The following is a 17,158-nucleotide window of genomic DNA, read 5'->3' as shown; positions in this document are numbered from 1 at the left end:
AGACCAATATTTAAAGGAATATTCCAAGTTCAGAACAAGTAAAGCTAAATCGAAAGCATTTGTGGCATAATGTTGATTCCCAAATAAATCAATTTAGTCTCGCCCCTCCTTTTCTTTTCAAAAGCAAAAATCTGTGTTCCAGTGAGGCACTTACAATGGAAGTGAATGGGGCCAATCTGTAAACATTAAAATACTCACCATTTAAAAAGAACAGCCACCAGACGTAAACATTGAGTAATAACATGATTTAACGTGATAAAACTGCTTACTAACCTTTTCTGTGTAAAGTTAGAGACAATTTTACAACTTCATTGCCATGACAGTGTAGTCAACAAACCTTAACGTGACTGTAAAAATAATGATTTAAACTTATATATAAATAACACACATTTTAACAGAAGACTTAATGTAATTGCTTTTATAACATGTAAAGCTTCACATTCTTGCCTTTAAAATTGGCCCCATTCACTTCCATTGTAAGCGCCTCACTGTAACCTCGATCTTTGCATTTTTAAAGAGAAGTAGGGATGAATTGACGTTGTGGTAATAACCATGGTCACAAATGCTTGTATTGAACCCGGAAGATTCCTTTTAAGTCCTTTTTTAATATAAATTCTCCTCCCCGCCAAGTAGGTGGTGATATGCATGAAGAATGCGAATGGCCAAAAACAAAAGAACAATGTGGACGTGAAAGTGAAGATTTATAGGAATAAGGGATATAAATGTTGATCTATTTCTCACCCTCACCTATCATATCACTTCTGCAGACACTGGAGTCGCATGGATTACTTTTAAGCTGCCTTTATATCCTTTTTAGACCGTCAAAGTTCTGGCCACCATTCACATGTATTGTATGGACATACAGAGCTGAAATATTCATCTAAAAATCTTTGTGTTCTGCAGAAGAAAGTCATAAACATCTGGGATGGCATGAGGGTGAGTAAATTATGAGAAATGTTTTCATTTTTGGGTGAACTATTCCTCTAATCTACACCACAGACAGAATTAATAGCTTATATTGAGTATTTGCCTCAGTTAACTTAATTTTAACCTAAAATTTCAAAGCCCAATTTCAATGTTAAAAATGCTACAAATTTTTTTACATGCATGCTAAACTCTGATAATGAAAAACTGCATTAAGCAATAAGAGAAAGCACAACAATTATTTTCATTTACCCCATACTTTAATGTAAAGAATTCAGGCTAATGTAATACACTTTAATAGTTTAGCATTCAAAGAAAAACTGCTACATAATAAAACACATTTTACATGGCATGACTGCTCTACACGATCAGATAAATGTCTCTATACATGCTGCTCAATGTTAGATAATTTACATTTCTCATAGACAAGAAGCAAGACAAACATAAAAACAAGTATCCCAACTCATGTCTCAACTGAGTTTATAAGCGGTAATTGAAGAGTCTTAAAGTCACTCAACTGTGGACAATCTCCCTCTAAATCCAATAAGCCAGTAGTTTTGCTTTTAGCTCACACACACACACACACACACACACACACACACACACACACACACACACACACACACACACACACACACACACACACACACACACACACACACACACACACACACACACACACACACACACACACACACACACACACACACACACACACACACACACACACCCCTCAGTGACCCGTTAAATTAAAAAGGTTTATTTAACCAAATATTACTGAATTTGGAGGCATGAATAATTATCTTTTCTATGCAAGCTCTCTCTCTCTCTCTCTCTCTCTCTCGCTCTCTCGCTCTCACACACACATATTGCACATAACCCTCTTTACGCAAAGTTCTCACACACAATAAAAGAAACATTTACAATCGGTAAAATTTCACTCTAATTTTTGTACTCGCACAACCTCTTTCACAAAGACCTCATTATTTGAAGTAAAAATTATCTGAATAAAAAGGCATTGGAGCTTAACGTTGTAATCAAATTGTCAAAAAATATTAAATTGCACTTAATCAGGAGAATTTGAGGGCTTAAGTCAAAATCCCAACAAAATTAAAGAATTCTTTGAAAAAGGGCTGAAGTGGTTGACAAGAATACAGGCACAGTTTCTCAAGCACACCACAGCATCCCTTACATACAAGCATAGGCACACCCCCCAAACACATACACCCACACACAAACGCAGAGGTAAGACAACCCACCTCCTCTGAAAAACAGGTGCATTGGGATATCAGTGTGGAAAAAAGGTGCTCACAACAGCAGTGAAGATCATAAATTGATATATATATATATAAAAGGAAGTGTATCTCATGCTGTTCTTGGAGAAGCTGCAAGCGGTGAAAGCAAGTTATAGCAAAGACTCAAGCCTTTAGTCCCAGCCATTATCCTTAATCATATGAGATAATTCAATGATAAACTTCCCCTCCTTGTACTTCTGGCTCAACTCAAATGCCTGTTCCTGTAGATGTAGAGAAATTATGATCAATTCAGGTATGTGTCCTGATGTATTTTTGGCTATATGTGAGAAAAATAATGTTTCAGCATACATACATATTTCCAGCCCAGCGTGGTGCGGCAATTCTCACAGTAAATATCAGCCACCGCATGAAGACCGGTCAGTAGCAGCCTTTCTTCTGCAGGACCACAACCTACATTCACCCTGAAAGCACCAAATTGCAGTTTAGAAACCATGTGTGGTCTGATTTCTAAGGAGGGGGTTATTTTCTAAAAATTGAAAGTTCCCTTCTGTTTAGTCATTCCATAGAAATTAAGAAATTTGTTAAAACATAAAAAGGAAAACCATGCAAATAGTAATCTAGTCACCACGAACGGTATGTGTGCATTTAGCAATCACATTTTCTAACAAAAACACCTAATAAATTGATAATAATAATGTTACACAATAACTTGGATGTGGTATTGCTATGCAGTCTGCTTAAACCCTCAAGTCTTTTTCTGAAAACTGAAGGAACTATTTGAGTTTCTGTTTGTAGCAGAGTTGACCATGGCTGTTTAATGCAGTGGTGTTATTTTTTATTTCGATAGTTACTTTTAGCAGCCATGCATATTTTCAGGGGCCAAGCATATTTGTTAACTCGGAGCACGAGAAGGAATTGGTGTTTTTAAAACACAGAACTGCTTTTAAAATACTATTAAGAGCCTCATGCATACTTGGAGCATGTGTAATACACTACAGAGAACAGATCTGCACATATACGGTAAGTGCGGTGAGCAGCATGTGCAGGTTATTTATTCATTTAATTAAATCTCAACTCTTGCGGTTTAATAATCGCATTTAAACTGCGATTATTAATACAGTTACATAAATAAATGTATTGTTCATTTGCTCAATGAAACACTTTCCCACACTATTTCAATTCAACTGCTGGACTGAAGGTATTATCATGTATACAGACTGAGGGTTTAAAATAATTGCATATTTCACACACAAAATTACTGTTAAAACAAATGTTGTCAATTGGAAATATACAGATATTATCTTATGAACATGTACAATATGTCTATGTTATACATTTGCTAAAAACCCTACATGTTATGAACTAAATGTGATGACAAAACACAAAACCCATCTTCAGTCTGACCCGTTATTAGATATTTTACTGTTAATGACAGCACAGAAATAAGAATTACATAATTTTGTGGAGAAACCACCAAATGTTTGGCTTACAAAAGGCACACAGAGTACACTGCAAGTTTCACAGCAATGGTATTAATATTAGTTGAATAAAAACACAATATTCATAATGTTGTTTATTATAAAAGAGATAAAGATGATGGTGATGATGCAATATATATTATATTAGAGATATAAGAGAGCTGATATAAGATTAAAAGCAATAGGAACAAATGCAGCAATATGGAATACATTATGAAGACAGTCCACACAATAAAATAGTATGTGTTTTTTGAAGGATGACAGGCACTGATGCAGCAATATCATTTACATGATACGAGAACCCATTTAAGAAAAAACATTCCAGTTTTGGAAGGCATTTGATACTAATTAAATACACATCCTCACTGCTGGTTCAGGTTTTCTTCCTAGTTACCTTTGCGTTTAATGTCAGTGGCCAAAACATGTACTTGTGCTTGTGCTTTAGCACCACCACTGGTTTTGATAACGGCAGCGGCTCCTAAAATGTTTTTTTTTTTTTTTTTTAAATCGGGGCATCTCATTTGCCGGGTGAAAAAATAAAAAAACACCTTGGTTTGTCCGCGTGCGAATGTTCGCTTCAGGTGTGAATGGCTTCATTAGGAATCCACGTTTCTAATCAAAATGTTAATCGATGCAAAAATTTAGCAAAGGCCTGAAGAACCATAGTTATAAAAAACATGTTATACCTGTAACATGTTTTTTATAACTATGGTTCTTCAGGCCTTTGCAAAATTTTTACATAAATGAACTATGGTGTTACTATAGTCAAATTAACCCTGATAATAATTTGATAATTATTAGATTATGATTTTTATTGCCATAGTTTTTGGTTTTCCTCGATTATTATTGTTTAACCACAAATATAATGGTTCAAATGTTTACTGTGGTAAAGCCATGGAAATTTCGTAGCCGGGGCAGTGCCAGAGAAATTTGGTTGTCGGTGCTATTGGGGTGCCAGCTCATTGACCAAAATAATCACTAAATTCACCCAAATTAAACTAGGCATAGACACTTGTTTTCAATATCTGTTCACTAGCGCAAACTAGAAATCACTATGCAACTTATACCAGTCTGTCAACCAGTATAACAGTAAATGCATGATTTCCAAAAGAAGAGGTCCCACATAAAGAAAATGATTTACCTCTAAGGGGGGTAATGTTCACCCTGAGGGAATTTTTACATTTTTTAGGAAAACTAAATTAAAGCATTCCATTCTGGTGACTTTGGAAGAAGCAATTTTACATATTCTTGAGTACCATTAATGTATTGGGTTAAGCATCTCTTAAAGACTAACAAGACAGCACTAGTTGAAGTTTGCCTTTCAAAAAACACCTGCTGTGGCAGTATGGAATAAGATGGCAACACTATGGTATTTATATGGTAAATCCCATGTAGCCTACATGACCAAAACTTTTAATGCAATAAAGCTTTTTGTGAGGGAATGCAAAACTATTTCAGAAAATAAATTCCCTCCCTGTCCTCTAAGGGGCTCCATGGATATCTGAGATTTGTCAGCACTGATAATACTCACACAGAATTGAACAGGTATGCACGTCCTTGACTGCCTTGAAAGGACTGAAAAAAAGACACAGGTGAGTTTTTATTGCAAATAGCATGCAGTCTACAAATCTAGCTGTAAATGTGTATCAAACTAACTCAAAGGAGCGCTCACCTTAGAAATGAGGTCATCATGATTGGCCAGGTGTGCACGGCAGTGGACGCAGCTATAACGCCGATGACAGGAGTCCAGATAGGCCTGGAAGGTTTTGGCCTTGGTCTGTTTCACCATATCTTTGAAACACACAAACAAAAATATTAGAATATTATATTATAAAAAGACTATATGAGCAAGGATAACACATCCTGCTTCCCTTTTTATTGTGTTAATTTGACCATGACAACAAAACAGCAAAGGCTATAACTTAGGAGCAGCTTTCACAACAACAGCAGCCCATATCAGGATTGCCAAATAGGCATGCATTTTAATGATTTTCAGAAAAGCATGGCGTTGATACCACCAACAACAACAACAACCAGTAATTTATAGCATGTAAAATGCTTTGACGCATGCATGTTGGAGTTGACATTTGTGTCAATCTCCTCGTTCATGCGTTTGAATCTTTTTTAATATCGCCCCAATTTGACATGCCGTTTCCTGCTTCAGTGATCGACCAGGAAAAAAAGAAAACATCCAAATGACCTACTTTGCTTGGCTGCCCACTGTAGTTACCCCAAATATGGCACGAAGGTAAACATGGGTTAGAGGTAATAGATAACTACGCCATGTTATCAATGCAAATAACATCACCGCAATTTCAGCAGAGTAAAAAGGCTTTGAAAAGCGCTCGCGCCATTTGAAACGCGTAACTATGAGAATGGACTCACCTAAATATGGATAATTTCTTCAAGATAAAAGCAGTTGTGGTATTGTCACCAGAAGAGAAGCGTGGTCAACGCAAAGGCATGAGAAAGAGCCTGTTTCTGAGTCGATATCCCGCTTTCACACGCGCCTGAGCATTCACTATTTGCGAGCATTCAACTAAGCAAACGCGTGGCACGCTGCGCTTTTTTCTTACGCTTTCCTCCTCCTGGTCTCCTCTGACGCTTTGCGCTTACGCCAAAAATGTGGACTGTCAAAGTATTTTCCAAACATTGAGCAGCTAGGCCACTGGTCAGGATGTGTCGCAACCGAAAATTATTCGTTGCTTTGTTTACAGTATTTTTCGAGGAAGTAATATTATACACGTCATGTGGCGCAAACAAACCTCTGTCGACCAATCAGAACGCAGAAAGAGTCTTACGGAATATAGGTCAGCCAATCAGATTACGTCTTCCGTGCGTTTGAAGTCTGCTGAATTTAACAGTTGCATTAAAAGAGCGGGAACAACAATGTCCTCGTGTACCCCCAGGGAAGTACAATCAGCCCTGTATTGTTTAAACATAATGATAAATGACATCTTTGCAAATTTAGATGAGTGAATCAAATCAGCACTATAGGCAGATAATGGAGCCATATGGATGAGGGGACGAAATGTGACATGTGTTAGTAAATTTAAGGAAGGCAATCGAGAACGTTGAGAAGTGGTCATATGAGTGGGGGTTCAAGCTTTCAGCAAGCAAGTCTTGTTACATGATGTTTACAAATCAGCGCAAGGTAGGTGCTGAGAAGCTAAAGCTATGGTCAGCTGAAGGAGAGGGTATCTGAATTTAAGTACCTGGGGCTACAACAAATATACATGGAAAATGCATTTCGAAAACCTAGAAACAAAATGCAAAAAAAGTAATACATCTGTTATCAGCTGTTGCCGGATGTGACTGAGAGGCAGGCAAACTGTCATTAATTGACATTTACAGAGTGATTATGAGGTCAACAATAGATTATGGTTGTATAGTATATGGAAGAGCAGCAGCAAAGACATCATTGCAAAAAGTGGACAGACTATACAGTATAGAGCACTATGGTTATGTATAGGAGCTATTAATTCAACCCCCCTACAAATAGAAGCAGGAGAAACACCGTTGGAGTTAAGAAGGGAGAATCTCATTCAAGAATATTGGGTCAAGTTAAAAGGAAGAGGGGAAGAAAAGCCTACAAAGAAGACAATACAGGATTGTTGGGAATATTCCAAGTTCCAGGGGAATGGGTTTGGGTGGATAAGGGAAGAAAGGGCAAGGATGTATGGTATGGAGGACTTAGAATTTACCAGGTCCACCAGAGTTAGTAGCGTTTCCCCATGGCTTTTTCCAGAATAAAGATAGATTTGAGTATTCTGGAAAAGAAAAGAGAATGGCGAATGAAGTGGGAGTTACAACAAGTAAGTACCTGAGGAATAGTTATCACAATTATCTAAAAATATACACAGATGGTTCTAAGAACAAACAGGATTGTCTGAGAATTGGTGTGTATATTCGTGAGTTTAAAATATCTATCTCCAAAAGGTTTTCTGACCAGTTATCCATATATACAGCAGAAATAATGGCAGCCATTATTGGATTACAATGGGTTGAAGAGGTCAGACCAGATAGGGTGGTGATATGTACTGATTCAAAAGCCATCTAGGAAAACATACATTCAACAACAAATGTCAGAGAAGATTTACTCATTGAACTGTACCACAGTTTATTGAGACTTCATAGAGGTGGTCTTGATGTACAGTTTTGTTGGGTACCAGCTCATGAGGAATTGAAAAGAAATGAGTGTGCTGATAAACTAGCAAAAAGGGCATTGCAAAAGGAAACAACATTGTTAGTTTCACTTGGAAAAGGTGAAGGAAAAAGCTTGGATTAAGAAGAAAGGAATGGCGATATGGCAGAAAAAGTGGGAGGAAGACCAGAAAGTAAGGAGATATCATAAAATACAAAAGTCGCTCATAACAAAGGAAGAAACAAACTATAAAGAAAGGAAAAAAGGGAGGAAATCATCATAACAAGACTTAGATTGGATCACACAAATGGCACTCTGTTTATACAGGGGAAATGGAACAGTGATAAGTGTGTGAACTGTGGAGAAAATGTTAAACATATCATGTTGCATTGTACCATGTATGGAGTGGAAAGAGAGAGGCTGCGTAATAATGTCAGAGAGGCGGTACAGGAGTGGGATCTGATGGGGATACTGGGAACAGAGGGAGAGGGGGTGAGACTCACCAGGAAGGCACTGTTTATTTTCTTAAATGATACAAGACTGGTGGGTAGAATTTAAGAAATAGGGTAAATTGACATGATGTTACACACTCTTGTACAGTAGGTGGCGGTATGCAATTAAAGTGGTTTGCGATCCGCTATTAAACTGAGAGAAGAAGATGTCCTTGTGTCTTTGGTTGTCTTCATATTATCATTGCTTTAAAGGGGGCTGTTTCTTTAATTGTATGAACAATTAAATCATAGTTTAGTGGATATCATGACATTATAATGTAGCTGTCATAAGAGACTTCAAAAGTTCACATTTTGTTCAAGTTTGACATGACAATGTATGTTTTTCAGAAGACAGGGCTGTTTGATCCAATGATACTGTCACATAATAAAGAGCATTGTAGAGTGCAGCCTTAGATGTCTGTTGATCCCGTTGGGTACATCTGATGGGCACAGTTGTGAATGTTTGTTTGCAAGCATGGGCAGGGAGGCGCTAAACCGACAATTACTCAACTGAAACCACAATAGACCTTATTCACAGCAGCGCCACCTTTGATTTTTGACAGGAATCACAGTCTTCTTTTTCATTCCAGGGGCGTCAAATTCAAAGATGGAGCTACTTTGAACAAAACTGGGTAGTAATAGATTACATGTAATCTGAATCATTTAATCAGATTGGGGGAAAAAACAAGTACTTGTAATTAGATTAGATTAAATTAACATTTTAAATTACACTTTAAAATACTTGAAATCAGATTACACTTACTTTTTTATGGATTACATGATTACAGTCAGGCAAAGGCAGTAAATAGTTAATTAATTATTGATACTTCTAATTCTTCTTTTTAATTATTTTAATGTTTCCATTGTAAATCAGCCTACAGCTATTCAGCGTATACATTTCAGTTATTTAGCTTTAATTTACCTTGGAGGAAATGTATGTGTCCTCAGTGATGTTATTCATGCTCATTTGGGGATGAGGACTGACACAGTTTAATCCATAATATACTCTTCTTGACATCTATTTTAATTTATTTTATAAATAAAGAAAAACACTGCTTGTATCCTTTCTGGATAACTCATGTCACTATTACAAATGACCTGGAAACATCGTGTTTTAAATTTTTTAGATACTTTAGATAAAATCCAGGTTAAAACATCTCAAACACACATTACTTCAATAGGTTCTCATTGGAAAATAGCAAATGCGTGTCAGAATAATGGCGGCCTCGGTAACAGTTGCTAAAACAGGATTGTCCAGAACCGCTTTTAAGGTGGGCCTTAGCGAAGGGTCAGTTACACTCATTGAAGATGAAGCGGTAATCCACACATAAACGGAGAACCAAATGCATTAGCGCGGTAAAGTTAGTTTTAGTTCTGTAAATTACTTTGGTATTCTGCTTCAAAAATGTACATGAATGCAGACTGTTTTATAAAAATTTTGTGTGGCGGATTCACAAAAATAACTGGTCTGTTGTGTTACCATACATGAATGGTGTTTTCAGTGCCAAAATTGCTTGAATAAGAACATAATTAATTCCTTTTTTTATTTCACTCAGAAACAGAAAGTAGCGAGTAAAACACACTCATAAAAAAAATCATATCAATTCTGATATTTTGATCCATTAAGTTTTAATGTATTTAAGCAAATTGATGTCAAATCCTACTTAAATACATGTGACATCAAATAAACAAGAATTAGGTCAGAAATAATCCAAAAGCAATCCAATTAGATTGCCTTAAAAATTTAATCCAAGATATTAAATTACTGACTACAATATTTGACATGTAATTTGTAATAAGGACGAGAATACAGTTCAGAAGTAAACTACCCAGCACAGACTGTGAATAAGGTTTATTGGTGCATTCAAGTCAAGGAGCTCAATTTATTTTTACCTTTAGGATTTCGACTGTACTGTTAAGTTTGTATGCATTTTTTGTACACTTAATATAAAAAACGATAACATTTGCTAGAAAATAAGACTCATTTAACATGTTTATGCAGCAACAATTGTTTGAAACAAAACTGCATTTCCCATCATTATATGTGGTTGTTATAAAATATATAAAATAGTTAGATAAAGTAGGCCCGGCTCCAGCTCTAAGATGTAAGGTGGGACATATAGGACCCTCCGGGTAGGCCAGAGAGTTGGAAGGGTGAGTGGGGGTGTGGTTGCCATGGTGGGCCAAACTCATGAATGGGTGGGCCAGGTAGGGAGAAAATAAAACACCCTTAACCGTGAGTTCCATTTATTTCTTTACATGTTCTCACTCATTCGTAATGTCACGAGGCATGCAGTAAACGAATTTCCCAACTATGCTCGATTCATTGCTGACAAGCAAATAGTGGCATTGTTGACAATAAACGACATACAGTGTTTAAGGTACACACTGTGCATTTGTGTTTAATCACATGGCTTGTGCTTGTGCCTTTGAATGTAGTTTGACAAAAGGGTAGGATAGTCAGACATGACTCCTGTTGCTCCTGCAGCAAATGCAGACTCTGTATCCTCTTCCTTATTACACATAAAGAGGTGAATCTAAATAAAGACATGGAGAGAAAGAGAGAAATTCTGAGGCATATAAGGGTGTGTTTACACTTGTAGTTCTGTTCTCTTGGTCCTCTTGGTCCAGACCAAAAAAGAAAATGATACATTTAGTCCTGGTTCACTTAGCGTTCACACTGGAATTTTTAACACTGAACCCAAAGATACAAAACAAAAGGCATAAGGATAAGGTCACAACCTGATTGGAAAGCTTTTATGATGTACACTTGTTTGGCGCGCACCAATGTTTGGATGGCAGTGTTCACACTTGTTCAAATTAACCGCACTAACAGAGCAATCGCACCAGGGTTCATTTTAATCGAACCAAACCTGCCAAGTGTGAACACACCCTAAGTGCACTCTGCATAACCAGTGGGAAAGTTGCTCAATGCAGTATCCAGGACATTACATGACATAGCATGGCCACAAACCTGAATTCCTCTGTCTTTAAGGTGTTTGAACATCCCTTTTCTCAAAGTCAGTCTGCAACAGAATAAAGCTCACAAAACCATTTCAAACATATATGCAGAAAAGTTTTAGCTTGATATTACTTCTGAGATCTGTCTTTTCCCCTACATTACCTTTCAATTAAATAGATGAACAAACTGTCCCTTAGAATCCAATGAATCTGGTATGTATGCTCTGCAGGGTTGCATTTAGTTAGATTCAATTGATCAATAACAATAACAGAGTATGGCAATTAGTTAAATATACAGACCTGTTGAAGATCTGTTGTGGATAGAACTGCAGGAAACGTTCTCCCAATGGAACAAGTATTGGTTTCTATTTTTTAAACTGTACTGTACTTATTATACTTTTCAGGAGTTGCCATCTTATAAATAGGCACTTGAGGTCAACTTTAAAGTGTCTTAACTTAAAAAGGTGTGTGTTTTAACTGATGGAAGTATACATATTTATTTATGCATAATAATAATGTATAATTAGAACATTTTAATTCTCCTTGCACAGGCCACTACAGCACTTGGACAAACAGAAACTTTGCATTATTAGAGGATGTGTACCGCAAATTTCCTCAAACGGCTATGAACATTGAAGTTAAAGAGGATAACAGTGCACTGATTAAATAGGCAAGGGAGGGATCATATTTTTTTTATCTTATACTTCAAAACCTAAGCCACATAACCGTTTGATCTCTTGTAACGTCGTTTCCTAATTTTTATTTTTTTCTTCTTTTGTTTTATTGCCTTCACATGGGTAGTTTTGTTTACAGCCCTGTTAGCTGTAGTCTTGGCTACATTTTTATTTTCTGTACCCAGTTTTGTGTTGTATTTTGATTATTTCTTTATCAATAAAGAATCTTCACAGCTGTCTGCGACTGGGTTCTGTTTTCACTCCTGACATTTTCTGGTTATCAAACGTTAGTGGAACATGCCATTAGTTAATGTGCTGAACTGTCCTATAACACCTGTGTGAGCTTGAGGGAAACTGACTTCATCACTTGGGGACCAGACAATTAAAAGTAATTTTACAAATGTCTTGTGAATGAAAATTTTACTTAGTTCTAGAAAAGGTCTAGCATAATTTGTTAGCAGATACAGCATGGTTTGCTATTATGTTATCTGTGCAGTAAAATTCATTAAAGAGAGATTTCACCCAACAATTAAAATTCTGTCATAATTTACTCATGCCTTCCCGGATATGTATGACTTTCTTCTGCTGAACACAAACAAAGATTTTTTTATCTCAGATCCGTAGGTCCATACAATGCAAGTGTATGTTGGCCAGAACTTAGAAGCTCCAAAAAGCACATTAAGGCCACATAAAAGTCCATGTCATCTGAAGTAATTTATTCAGTTTTGGGTGAGGACAGACCAAATATAACTGCTTTCTCACTATAAATATTGACATCAGCAGTCTCCTTCCTTGGCAGCATGATTTCAAGCTCGAATGCACTTCCTTTAGCACCATCTAGCGCTCTGTGTATGCGTCAGGCACTAGGAAGAGTAATCAAGCTTGAAATCATGATTGTGCCTAGCGAGAGCAATGACAAGATATACAGTGAAAAAGGAGTTACATTTTGGTCTGTTCTCACAAAAAAACAACTGGATCGCTTCAGAAGACATTGATTAAACCACTGGAGTCATATGGATTACCTTTTTGTGGCCTTAATGTGCATTTTGGAGCTTCTAAGTTTTGGTCACCTTCATTGCATTGTATGGACCTACAGAGCTGAGATATTCTTCTAAAAATCTTCAATTGTGTTCTTCAGAAAAAAGAAAGTCATACTCATCTGTGATGCCATGAGGGTGAGTAAACAATGAGAATATTTTTCATTTTTGAGTGAGCAATTCCTTTAAGTGTGACTTAAGTTTCCAAATACATTTTGGGTTCACAAGCTCAGCATAACTGATGTGAGACCAGCCTCCCACTCACTGCGTAAAGGCCTCCATGGTGTTCTCAATCCTTTCACCACAGCCTGAGGACAAAGAGCAGGAGGTCAGAAAACATGGAGTGGCACTCGCGCACACACACACACACACACACACACACACACACACACACACACACACACACACACAAATATAATATTTCCCCAGAGTTACTCAGTCACATATTAACTAACACTTTATATACAAACCCAATGAGGAAAGCATTCACATATGCTCTCACTACAGAGTGAATGGTTGTTCACTGAGTTTTATGCAATGGTCGTAAGATTCCAGAACAATTCTAAACAAATTAGAGCCTGTTGCGCAATTTATTAAAATATATATATATATATATTTATTTATTTTTTTTGCGTATGTCAAGATGTGAATCAAATTGCATGTTATAAAACAGATAGCCTGTAACTGCACATTCCATATTCCAACGTTGCTTGTCAGCCATGAATGGCCCACAGTAAAAAGCTCTATTAATGGGCAGAATAGTTGTTTATTCTGATAATTATGTTTTTGATCATATTGCTGTTCCCGTCATTTTATAAAAGCATTATGCCAATTGTGTCTGTGCTTTACAGTGTTTAACCATGGGTATGGTTTTTGGAACTCCCTTAGAACGTCTCATACCATGGTAAAACCAGTGTTACTAACAGCCTTTTACTTGATATAATTTTCAGTGTGGTATGAGAGGTCATCGGTTTTTAAAAGACTTGTGACTCAACAGTTAATTACAGATTTATTACAGTTAATTAAATATTTTAATGTGGCTTATATTCTTAAAACCAAAGACAATAATATCAGAAGCACAGATCCCCAAAAAGGAAGTCAATGAGCATCAGATACTGTAACTCCCCTATGAGAAATATGGGTGCAGTGGAAGGCTGTCTGCTGATTCTTGTGAATATGGGGGATCTACAGAAAGTAAAGTGATGTGAGAGCACAGCCCCCTACTGCTGGGAGCAGGTAGAACAGGTTGCTTGCCATGATTCCCACAATTAGAGAAAGATAAGGACTCAAGAACAAAACTCTGACCTTCAATCAAGAAAGATACTGAACACAGTAATAGAACATCAGATGAAAATGTACATATATATAGATATATATTGGAAATATCCCATATACAAATTAATTTTGCTACCTAAATAAAAACAAAAAATAGACTTACCAGGATTTTATGGATGATGTTAGTCCTTTTACCCCTTTTATTGTCTTGAGAAATGTAATCCAGATTTGGTTCCGAGTAAAAGCAGACACACCTCCCCAAGCACCTGTCTTCCAGCTTAAAAGTGCTTATCTAGCAATATGATTTTACCTTATATATTCCTATTGTGTCTCTCTCCACTGAACTCTTAGACACTCCCTTGTCTGCCTTAAACTTACATATCACCTTTCATGTTGCGATTAGGTATGTCCCAATGCCACTTTTTTTTTTATAACGAGTACGAGTACCAATACTTTTTTTTTAGTACTCGCAGATACGTGTTTTTTTCTGAACTCAATATCAGCAGTCCATTTAAATTTTATCATAGAAATTGTGTTTAAATAAATACATTAAAACTTTAATCAAATGAAAGTGTAACGATCAACATTAAATTGTATTACTTTTATAAAATGAACTGATTTTATACATAACCTCACAGCACAATCCTAAATACAATATAGGAGTTATATTTTGTCAAATAAAGTGCTGCATACACTTCATAATACACAGAGCATCACAGATGTGAGATATTGCATAAATATAAAACACTTACTATTGATTTATTATTATTATTATTAGTATAACAGTGAATATTACATAACTACACAAGAGTGATTTATTTCTGTCATATTTTTTATTTTATTTTTCATTTAAACTGAGCTTTTATTTTGGCGGAGCTTTTATTTTGAAGTGTTTCTTTGTCGTTAGACCAAAGAGCTCCGACATAATGACGGCAGATTCCCAAGTGATTATTAAACCAGAAAAGGCTGCTATTTAAATTAATAAATATGTAGTCTGTATACTCACAAACAGAGTATGCGATGCTCATAATAGTGTTTTATGTGTATGAGCCGTCTGTGTCTCTGCCTGCACAACAACTGCTCCACGAACTCACAAGCACTCTTAACTATTATTTAATTAAATCACAGCTTTTGCTGTTAAATAACCTCACTAGGACACAACGTGATTTTAATCTGAGAGCTGAATGTTTACATAATTTCATTCGTACATCAGATGGTTTCGGAGCATTTTTACGAATATGAGTACAAGTATATGAGCGCGTTATCGGACCCAATTCCAATACAGTATCGGTGCATCCTTTGTTGCAATGATTCTGATGAGCTCCAAAGCAAAGAAAGCTAGATAGACTGGAACTAGAGATGAACACACAACAACAGTAGGCCTAAATGTTCCTCACCCTTTCTTCGTTCACTCGTTGCCCCAACTGTGACTCCAAATTGCCTCAAAAGGTGCCTTTTTTTTTTGACCGTCAATGAAGCATGTGTTTTTGAATGCAGTTTGCCAGACCTTCTGAGTGCAGTTTTTTTTTTTTTTTTTTGGCACTGTGTGTCAATTTTCTGTGCCCTCACAGCGCTGGATGTTTCACCCTGCATGTCCTTTACGATTGACTGAATTTCCTTGTTCATGAGAAGATATACAATAAATATTTCACAACAGACATAACATTGCAACACTTCATGTATCATGCATGACATGAGGCTCCATGTTTGAAAATGGCAAGGTGCTTTAATTTTTTTCTGTATTATTGCGAGTGCAACAGTTGGTACATGAGTTGATGTTTGGCAGGTATTCATGCTCACACATTTCAATGTTTCACAAAAGCTTGTGGTGGGATGGATGTGAACTGGCACTCTGTGTTGGTCTTGCCTGTCAGCAGAACATTTTTTGTTTTCCATTGTTCTGCTTTTAAATGGAATTGCTGAGAGACTGTTATCTAACAAACAAAGGGAGGCAGAGACAGATGGGAAATGAGAAAGATAGAGGGATGCAGAAACTAATATTCCATACCTAATTTCTGCCAACTGTAAAAAGTGGTAACCTGCAATTGTCACTTCTACTTGATGTAACCCTTAAGATTTAGGTGTGTTGGTGTAATTTAATGTATAAATAATATTTTTGATGTGAATAAAACTATAAAATCACATGAAGCACATTTCTTAAGTTGTAATTTTTTTAAGTGCAGTCTTGGTAAATTTGTTTTATCACACATCATATTGATTTAGCATCAGTGTAGAGGAGTAGCTAAATAAAATAGAGATGCTGCTACTAACTTAACTACATTTTTCAGTTGTGTGACAGTAGGGTTAGCTCAGCTATTTTCACAAAAGTTTAGCTTTTCCAGCAACAAGCTACTTTTTCTAACGAGCAGCGGTGTAGCTTTGCAAAATGCTATATTTGTCACATTCTATTGCGAATGTATGAATTCAGCCGATGAAGAAATCGAAAGCACTCACCTATAGCGAACGTCCAAAATCATTTAAATAAATCAGTTAGAAATAAACAATTGACCAGCTCACTAATATTGGCAAGTCTGGTTCATTTTAGTGAATCAGTTTGAACTGACAGTTAATGTAAATGATAAATGATTCACAGATGCACTTGAAGTGAAATATAGTTTTGTCAGTTGGTGCGGTTTATCATAATTGTATCTATTTGATTATATACATTTCTATTCTATTTTTTATTCAAACAGCTTTCTGAATACATCCCATGACTGTTGATCAAATAAACAGATATTCCAGCCCCCAACTCACACCATTGTTCAATCCCTGCATCTGAAATTGCATACTTTCAGAGTATGTACTGTATTTGATAAAGGATGCACTTCTCGGCCAGTAAAACGGTATGTTATTTAGGTATGCATGCAAGTAGTATGAATGGATTCCGGACATACTTCATCCGGAATGGGTCATGGGAA

General features: G+C 36.4%; 1 protein-coding gene across 2 annotated transcripts; it reads right to left on the bottom strand.

The window, feature by feature from the left end:
• Positions 1-1,623: 1,623 nt before the first annotated feature.
• On the bottom strand, positions 1,624-12,574 carry LOC127653256 (protein yippee-like 3). 2 transcript variants are annotated; one of them, XM_052139881.1, is made up of 6 exons: positions 11,268-12,574; positions 7,363-7,428; positions 5,331-5,449; positions 5,190-5,233; positions 2,533-2,641; positions 1,624-2,440 (listed from the first exon to the last, which is right to left on the bottom strand). In XM_052139881.1, the coding sequence occupies exons 3-6, from the start codon at positions 5,445-5,447 to the stop codon at positions 2,351-2,353; spliced, it is 360 nt and encodes a 119-aa protein (XP_051995841.1). In that variant the 5' UTR covers positions 5,448-5,449; positions 7,363-7,428; positions 11,268-12,574; the 3' UTR covers positions 1,624-2,350. The 2 variants fall into 2 exon arrangements, with proteins under 2 accessions (XP_051995841.1, XP_051995840.1); XM_052139880.1 differs by lacking the exons at positions 7,363-7,428; positions 11,268-12,574 and adding an exon at positions 6,044-6,631.
• Positions 12,575-17,158: the final 4,584 nt, after the last annotated feature.

The sequence above is a fragment of the Xyrauchen texanus genome, chromosome 12, assembly GCF_025860055.1.
Source record: "Xyrauchen texanus isolate HMW12.3.18 chromosome 12, RBS_HiC_50CHRs, whole genome shotgun sequence".
Lineage (NCBI taxonomy): Eukaryota > Metazoa > Chordata > Actinopteri > Cypriniformes > Catostomidae > Xyrauchen > Xyrauchen texanus.
The sequence above is the reverse complement of the archived record's forward strand: the minus strand, read 5'-3'. Positions and strand labels throughout refer to the sequence as shown.

What these genes read in the sequence shown, in the direction of transcription:
- LOC127653256 (XM_052139881.1), bottom strand. Translation starts at nt 5,447, where the DNA reads ATGGTGAAACAGACCAAGGCCAAAACCTTCCAGGCCTATCTGGACTCC. An exon ending in ATGATGACCTCATTTCTAAG is followed by an intron (nt 5,234 to 5,330) that starts GTGAGCGCTCCT and finishes TCTTTTTTTCAG; the next exon opens with TCCTTTCAAGGCAGTCAAGG. An exon ending in CCACGCTGGGCTGGAAATAT is followed by an intron (nt 2,441 to 2,532) that starts GTATGTATGCTG and finishes CTACATCTACAG; the next exon opens with GAACAGGCATTTGAGTTGAG.